The sequence below is a fragment of the Bubalus bubalis genome, chromosome 12 (assembly GCF_019923935.1).
Source record: "Bubalus bubalis isolate 160015118507 breed Murrah chromosome 12, NDDB_SH_1, whole genome shotgun sequence".
In the NCBI taxonomy this organism is placed as follows: Eukaryota; Metazoa; Chordata; class Mammalia; order Artiodactyla; family Bovidae; genus Bubalus; species Bubalus bubalis.
In genome coordinates, this window is record NC_059168.1 from 68,153,228 (window position 1) to 68,161,792 (window position 8,565).

At 40.5% G+C, this 8,565-nt stretch overlaps 1 protein-coding gene across 1 annotated transcript; it reads left to right on the forward strand.

Annotated features, from left to right (window-relative positions):
- Positions 1 to 5,018: 5,018 nt before the first annotated feature.
- Positions 5,019 to 7,241, forward strand: LOC102399452 (RNA-binding protein EWS-like). The gene has a single exon (XM_044926100.2). It carries the CDS (start codon positions 5,089 to 5,091, stop codon positions 7,054 to 7,056), a length of 1,968 nt encoding a protein of 655 aa, XP_044782035.2. The 5' UTR covers positions 5,019 to 5,088; the 3' UTR covers positions 7,057 to 7,241.
- Positions 7,242 to 8,565: the final 1,324 nt, after the last annotated feature.

Genomic DNA, 8,565 nt, shown 5'->3' on the forward strand with positions numbered 1-8,565 from the left:
GTGTGTCTGTTTTTTTGTGTGCCATTGCCATACTGTTTTCCTTACTGTGACTTTGTAGCAAGGAGCATGATACCTGCAGCTCTGTTCTTCTTTCTCTAGACTGTTTTGGCTCTTTGGAGTCATTTGTGTTTCCATTCACATTTTTAAATTATTTGTTTTAGTTTTGTGAAAAATGACACTGGCACTTTATGGTCATTTTAACAGTATGAAATCTTCCAACCATTGAACATAATATATCTTTCCATCCATTTGTGTCATTTTCAATTTCTTTTTTCATTGTCTTATAATTTTCCAAGTATAGGTCTTTTACCCTCTTGTTTAGATTTATTCCTAGATATCTTATTCTTTTTTATGAAACTGTAAATGGGATTGTTTTCTTAACTTCCCTTTCTAGTAGTTTGTTGTTAGGACTTAGAAATGCAGCAGATTTCAGTATATTAATTTTGGATCCTGCAACTTTACTGAATTCTTTGATGAGTTCTAGGACTTCACTTGCACTTTTCACTTTCACGCATTGGAGAAGGAAATGGCAACCCACTCCAGTGTTCTTGCCTGGAGAATCCCAGGGACAGGGGAGCCTGGTGGGCTGCCGTCTATGGGGTTGCACAGAATCGGACACGATTGAAGTGACTTAGCAGCAGCAGCAGTAGTTTTCTGGTAGTGTCTTTAGGATGGTCAGTGTATGGTATCATGTCATTTGCTAACAGTGACAATTTACTTCTTCATTTCCAGTTTGTATTTATTTTATTCCTCTTTCTTACCAATTGCTGTGGCCTGGAGTCCCAATATTACTCTCAATAAATGTGGCAAGAGTGTTCATTCTTGTCTTATTCTTGATCTTAGAGGAAATGCTTTCAGCTTTTTACCATTGACTATGATGTTAGCTATGGGTTTGTCATATATGACCTTTATTATGTTGATGTATGTTTTCTCTAAGCATACATTGTTGAGAGATTTAATCATAAATAAATTTTCAATTTTGTCAAAAGATATTTCTCCAAGATTATCATATTATTTCTATTTTTTTGATTAGTTAATGTGGTATATCCTATGATTGATTATCAGATATTAAACCTTACTTCCATCCCTGAGATAAAGCCCACTTGATCAAGATGTATGATCTTTTTAATATATTGTTGAAATTTGGTTTGCTAATATTTCATTGAACATTTTTATGTTCATCAGTGATATTGGCTTATAATTTTCTTTTTGTTTTGTATGTAATTTTCTTTTTTTGTGATATCTTTCTCTGGCTTCTTATCTCTTGGCCTTATAGAATGAGATTGGATGCATTCTTTCTTCCACAATTTTTTGGAGTAGTTTGAGAAGGCCAAGTGTTAACTGTTCTCTGTTTGGTAGAATTCACCATGAAGCTGTGTGGTTTGGGCTTTTGTTTGTTGGGAGTTTTTCTATTACTGATTCAATTTCATTGCTGGTAATTTGTTTGGTCATATTTTCTATTTCTTCCTAATTTAGTCCTAGGGTATTGCACATTCCTAGGAATTTGTCAGTTTCTTCTAGGTTGTCTGTTTAATTGGCATATAATTGTTAATAGTACTTTCAAATGATCATCTACATTTCTGTGGTATTGGTTATATCCTCTCCTTTTTCATTTCTGACTTGATTTATTTGATCCCTTTCTTTTCTTTCTGTTGATGAATCTGACTAAAGGTGTGTCAGTTTTATCTTTTCAATGAACCAGGTCTTAGTTTTACTAGTATTTTCTATTGTTTTTTAGTTTCTTTTTAATTAATTCTGCTCTGTAAATTTATGGTTCTTTCCTTCTACTGACTTTGAATTTGTTTGTTGTTTTAGTAGTTCCCTTAGGTGTAAGGTTAGGTTGCTTATTAGAGATTTTTCTTGTTTCTTGAAGTGGATTTCTATTGCTGTAAACTTACCTCTTAAATTGCTTTTGCTGCATCCCATAGCTTTTGGGTCATTGTGTTTTTGTTTTTTCATTTGTCTTCAGGTATTTTTTTTATTTCCTCTTTGATTTCTTTAGTCTTTGAGTAGCATATTGTTTAGCCTCCACATGTGTGTATTGTGGGTTTTTTGGGCATGTTTCTCCATTGTTGTTGATTTCTAGTCTTATGGTGTTGTGGTTGTAAAAGGTGTTTGACATGATTTCAATCTTTTAAATTTTACTGAGACTTATTTTGTGACCTATCATGTGACCTATCTTGCACTTGAAAAGAATGCATATTCTGCTGTTGTTGAATGCAGTTTTCTTTTTTTTATTTATTAAGTCCAACTGGTCTGCTGTGTCATTTAAGACCAGTGTTTCCTTATCAATTTTCTGTGCGGAAGACCTGTCCATTGATGTGAGTGTGGTGTTAAATTCTCCAATATTTCTGTGTTTTCCCTACCAATAGCACCGGGCTTCCCTTTGTATCTGTTTGAATTTCACATCTTCCAACTTTTTTTCCCCATACTACAATCAGTGTTGCATTAAGAATCCTGGAACATATATCCTTAAGACTGATTCTTTAAATTCTGTTGAATAAGTTACTGAACATGAGATTTCTGAATTAAATATATCACTTTCTATATATATATCTTACTAAATAATTGTCTTTAAAAAGTTATAGTCATCCATAACACCAATAGTTAGTATCTGAAAACCCCACCCAGTCCACCTCAGTTTTTCTTGTATTAAGATGTTCTTATCATTAATTTTTGCCAATATAAATGATGAAAACTAGTATCTCTTGTTTGAATTTGCTTTTGTCTAAAGTGCTATTGGAGTTACCATCCATTCATGTGTGGGGTTTTTGTTTTTTTTTGCTCAGTGGTACTTGTTCTTTCTTTTGTGATTTCCCTACTCATGTATTTAGTCTGTATTTATATTGAGTTGTTTAACCCTTCTTATCCATTTGCAGAGCTCTTTGTATGTTTGTGATATAAACTACAATCTCATCTGTCATTTAAAAATATTTATTTATTTGGCTGCGTTGGTTCTTAGGTGTGGTTTGTACGATCTTCATTGCATCATGTGGGATCTTTCATTGCAGCTCGCGGATTCTCTAGTTGTGGCACACAGGCTCCCTAGTTGTGGTGCATGGGCTCCAGAGAGCACAGCCTTCGGTGGCTGTGGCATGTCGACTCTCTAGTTGTGGCACGTGGGCTCTGGAGTGTGCAGGCTCGGTAGTTGTGGGGCACGGGCCTTTAGTTGCTCCATGGCATGTGGGATCTTAGTTACCCAAAGTGAAAAGTGAAAGTGAAGTTGCTCAGTCATGTCTGACTCTTTGCAACCCCATGGACTGTAGCCTACCAGGCTCCTCCATCCATGGGATTTTCCAGGCAAGAACACTGGAGTGGGGTGCCATTTCCTTCTCAACCAGGGATCAAACCTGCACCCCCTGCATTGCAAGGCAGATTCTTAACCACTGGACCACCAGGCGATTCCCTCATCTACCATTTTGATGGCAAATATTCATTCTCATGCATTTTTTAATGTTTAAAATTTTATCTCTTGCCATCTGAAAATGTTTATGTTTTATGTAATCAAATATGTTCTCATATTGCCTCAGAATTTCCTTTTATTTCTAAGACAGAATAAATGTCATTTGGACTATTTAAAATAAGAAGAAAATCAGATGTGTCGAAATTAGAAGTTGTGAAATGAAATTCTTTCAGGGTAGTTTCAAAGACAAAAACAAAACAAAAATCAAACCAAAACCAAAAAGCCTATGGAGCAGTGCTGGAATTATTGACTTGAGGGTTGTCATTGATAAACAATGCCAGACTCAAGTTAATGTTTAAATTTTAGTCAGCAATATGCTGTTGCTGTAGGGAAAAGTCCAATGTGAATTGTACAAATCAAGTTTGATTTGTACAGGGATGATATTTTGATTTAAAAGGAGAATGAGGAAATACGGAGGGAGATGAACAGGGGCCTAGTAGAGTCAGGGAAATGTAAGATTACAAAAATTGAGCAGCAGGGATTAGTATAAGTGAAACTCTTCTATTTTCATTAACTGGTGCTTATCAAACTTAAACTCTGACCTGAATAATATTCTATTGTGTGAATATATGTGTACCATATATTTTTATTTATTTTTATTTTTATTTATTTATTTATTTTTTTACCATATATTTTTAATCTTTGCTTGCTTCCATATTTTGGCCGTTATAAATAATGATGCAATGAACTTAGCAGTGCATCATATTTTCTAATTAATGTTTTCATTTTGGGGGGGATAAATAACCAATAATGGAATTGCTGGATTCTTTGGAAATTCTATTTTAATTTTTTGAGAACTCTCCATACAGTTTTCCACAGTGACTACACCAATTGACATTCCTACCAATAGTACCAGGCTTCTCAGGTGGCGCTAGTGCTGAAGAACCCGCCCCGCCAATTCAGGACGGGTAAGAGAAGTGGGTTCAATCCCTGGGTCGAGAAGATCTCCTGGAGGAGGAAATGGCAACTCACTCCAGTATTCTGGCCTGGAGAATCCCATGGACAGAGGAACCTGGTGGGCTACAGTCCATAGGGTTGCAGAGTCGGACACGATTGAAGCAACTTAGCATATACCAGTAGTTCCAGAGGATTTCCTTTTTTCCATGCCTTGTTATTGCCAACACTTATTTGTTGTCTTTTTGAAAACAGCCATTCTGACAGATGTGAGGTGATTGCATTGTGGTTTTGGTTTGTTTCTTTAATGATCTGCAAAGTTGACCCCTTTTCATGTGCCTGTTGGCCATCTGTATGCCTTACTTGGAAAAATGTCTGTTCAGAGCCTCTGCTCATTTTCCACTAGGGCAGAGGCTCTGAACAGACGTTATTTTTTGATGTTGAGTTATATATGTTCTTTATATATTTTGCATATTAACCCCTTGTTGGATATAGCATTTGCAACTATCTTCTCTGACTCAGTAGGTAGCGTTTTTGTTTTGTTGACAGTTTGCTTCACTGTACAAAAGTTCTAACTTCAGTGTAGTCCCATTTGTTTATTTTTGCTTTTGTTTCCCTTGCTTGAGGAGACATATAAAAAATATTGTTAAGACAGATATTAAAGACTTACTGCCGTAGAGGACCAGCGAGAGGGAGACGGACGTTGAGAGAACGAGAAGGAAGGAGAGAAAATGGCGTCCATGGATTATAGTACATACAGCCAAGCTGCAGCCCAGCAGGGCTACAGTGCGTACACCGCCCAGCCCACTCAAGGATATGCACAGACTACCCAGGCATATGGGCAGCAAAGTTATGGAACCTATGGACAGCCCGCTGATGTCAGCTACACCCAGGCTCAGACCACTGCAACCTACGGGCAGACCGCTTATGCAACTTCTTATGGGCAGCCTCCCACTGGATATTCTACTCCAACTGCCCCCCAGGCATACAGTCAGCCTGTCCAGGGGTACGGCACTGGTGCTTACGACACCACCGCTGCTACGGTTACTACCACCCAGGCCTCCTATGCAGCTCAGTCTGCATATGGCGCTCAGCCCGCTTACCCGGCGTATGGACAGCAGCCAGCAGCCACCGTGCCTGCAAGACCGCAGGATGGTAACAAACCCGCTGAGACTAGTCAACCTCAATCTAGCACAGGGGGTTACAACCAGCCCAACCTAGGATATGGACAGAGTAACTACAGTTATCCCCAGGTGCCTGGGAGCTACCCCATGCAGCGGGTCTCAGCACCACCATCCTATCCTCCTACCAGCTACTCCTCTGCGCAGCCGACTAGTTATGATCAGAGCAGTTACTCCCAGCAGAACACCTACGGGCAGCCGAGCAGCTATGGACAGCAGAGTAGCTATGGTCAACAAAGCAGCTATGGGCAGCAGCCACCCACTAGTTACCCCCCCCAGACTGGATCCTACAGCCAGGCTCCAAGTCAATATAGTCAACAGAGCAGCAGCTACGGGCAGCAGAGTTCATTCCGACAGGACCACCCCAGTAGCATGGGTGTTTATGGGCAGGAGTCTGGAGGATTTTCCGGACCAGGAGAGAACCGGAGCATGAGTGGCCCTGATAACCGGGTCAGGGGAAGAGGGGGATTTGATCGTGGAGGCGTGAGCAGAGGTGGGCGGGGAGGAGGACGCGGTGGAATGGGCGCTGGAGAGCGAGGTGGCTTCAATAAGCCTGGTGGACCCGTGGATGAAGGACCAGACCTTGATTTAGGCCCACCTGTAGATCCAGATGAAGACTCTGACAACAGTGCCATTTACGTGCAAGGCCTGAACGACAGTGTGACTCTCGATGACCTGGTGGACTTCTTTAAGCAGTGCGGAGTCGTTAAAATGAATAAGAGGACTGGACAACCCATGATCCATATTTACTTGGACAAGGAAACAGGAAAGCCCAAAGGCGACGCTACGGTGTCTTACGAAGACCCAGCAACTGCCAAAGCTGCTGTCGAGTGGTTTGATGGGAAAGATTTCCAAGGGAGCAAACTTAAAGTGTCTCTTGCTCGGAAGAAGCCGCCCATGAACAGCATGCGGGGAGGGATGCCGCCGCGCGAGGGCAGGGGGATGCCGCCGCCGCTCCGAGGAGGTCCAGGGGGCCCAGGAGGTCCTAGAGGACCCATGGGGCGCATGGGAGGCCGTGGAGGAGACAGAGGCGGCTTCCCACCAAGAGGGCCCCGCGGTTCCCGGGGGAACCCGTCTGGAGGAGGAAACGTCCAGCACCGAGCTGGAGACTGGCCGTGCCCCAACCCGGGCTGTGGGAACCAGAACTTCGCCTGGAGAACAGAGTGCAACCAGTGTAAGGCCCCAAAGCCTGAAGGCTTCCTCCCACCGCCTTTCCCGCCCCCGGGCGGTGACCGCGGCAGAGGTGGCCCTGGAGGCATGCGGGGAGGAAGAGGTGGCCTCATGGACCGCGGTGGTCCTGGTGGAATGTTCAGAGGCGGCCGTGGTGGAGACAGAGGTGGCTTCCGTGGCGGCCGGGGCATGGACCGCGGTGGCTTTGGTGGTGGAAGACGAGGTGGCCCTGGGGGACCCCCTGGACCACTGATGGAACAGATGGGAGGACGACGAGGCGGGCGAGGAGGACCTGGAAAGATGGATAAAGGCGAGCACCGTCAGGAGCGCAGAGACCGGCCCTACTAGACGCAGAGACCCACAGAGCTGCATTGACTACCAGATTTATTTTTTAAACCAGAAAATGTTTTAAATTTATAATTCCATATTTATAATGTTGGCCACAACATTATGATTATTCCTTGTCTGTACTTGAGTATTTTTCACCATTTGTGAAGAAACATTAAAACAAGTTAAATGGTAAAAAAAAAAAAGACTTACTGCCTATGATTTCTTCTGGAAATTTTATGGTTCAGGTCTTAACGTTTATGTTTTTAATTCATTTTGTATTTATTTTTGTGTATGGAGTGAGAGAGTAGACCAATTTGATTTTTTGCATGTCCCTGTTCAGTTTTCTTGTCATTATTTATTGAAGAGGTTGTCTTTCCCCCATTGTGTATTCTAGCCTCCTTTGTCATCATTTAATACCCGTGTGGGTGGGTTCATTTCTGGACTCTCCATTCTGTTCCATTGAGCTATGTATTTTTGTGTGTGTGTATGCCACTACTATACTGTTTTCATTACTGTGGCTTTGTAGTATAATCTGAAGTCAAGGTGCATGACACCTAAAATTCTGTTCTTCTTTCTTAAGATTTTTTTTTTGCTGTTCAGGATGTTTTGTGTTTCCATATAAATTAAAAAATTATGTCCCAGTTCTGTGAAAAATGCTATTGGTAGTTTGATAGGCAATGCATTGATTCTATAGATTGTCTTGGGTAGTATGGTCATTTTAACAATATGAAATTGTTCAGTTCATTAGCATGGTATATCTTTTCATCTGTTCATGTCTGTAATTTTTTTCATCAGTTTCATATAATTTTCTGAGTGGAGGTCTTTTACCTCCTTATTTAGACTTATTTTTAGGTATTTTATTCTTTTTAATGTGACTGTAAGTGGGATTTCCCCTTTAATTTCTTTTAATAATTTGTTGTTAGTAATAGAAGTTCAACATATGTCTCTATATTAAATTCATACTCTTTAGTAGTTTCTTTAGGATTTTCTATGTATATGGTGTCATGTTATCTAATAGTGATAGTTTTACATCTTCCTATCCAGTTTGGATTCTTTTTATCTCTTTTACTTGTCTGATTGGGGTAACTTCCACTAATATGTTGGATAAAAGTGGCAAGAGCAATTTCCTTGTTCCTGATCGCAGAAGAAATGCTTTCAGCTGTTCACTGTTGAGTGTGATATTAACTGCGGGCTTGTCATATATGGCCCTTATTATGTTGAATTTTATTTTCTCTGTACACAGTTTGTTGGGATTTTTAATTCTAAATGCATGTTGAATTTTGTCAAACTCTTTTCCTGTATCTTTCAAGATGACCATATGATTTTTATTCTTCAATTTGTTAACATGGTGTGTCATGTAGATTAATTTTTGAATACTGAGCCCTCCTTGCATCCCTGGGATAAATTCTTGATCGTGCTGTATGATATTTTTAATGTAATTGTTGAAGTCAGTTTGGTCATATTTTCTTGAGCATTTTTGCCTCTGTGTTCATAAGTGATATTGGCCTATACTCTTTTTGGTGTGGT

Excerpts from the sequence above, each read along its gene's own strand:
- LOC102399452 (XM_044926100.2), top strand. The coding sequence starts at position 5,089 with ATGGCGTCCATGGATTATAGTACATACAGCCAAGCTGCAGCCCAGCAG.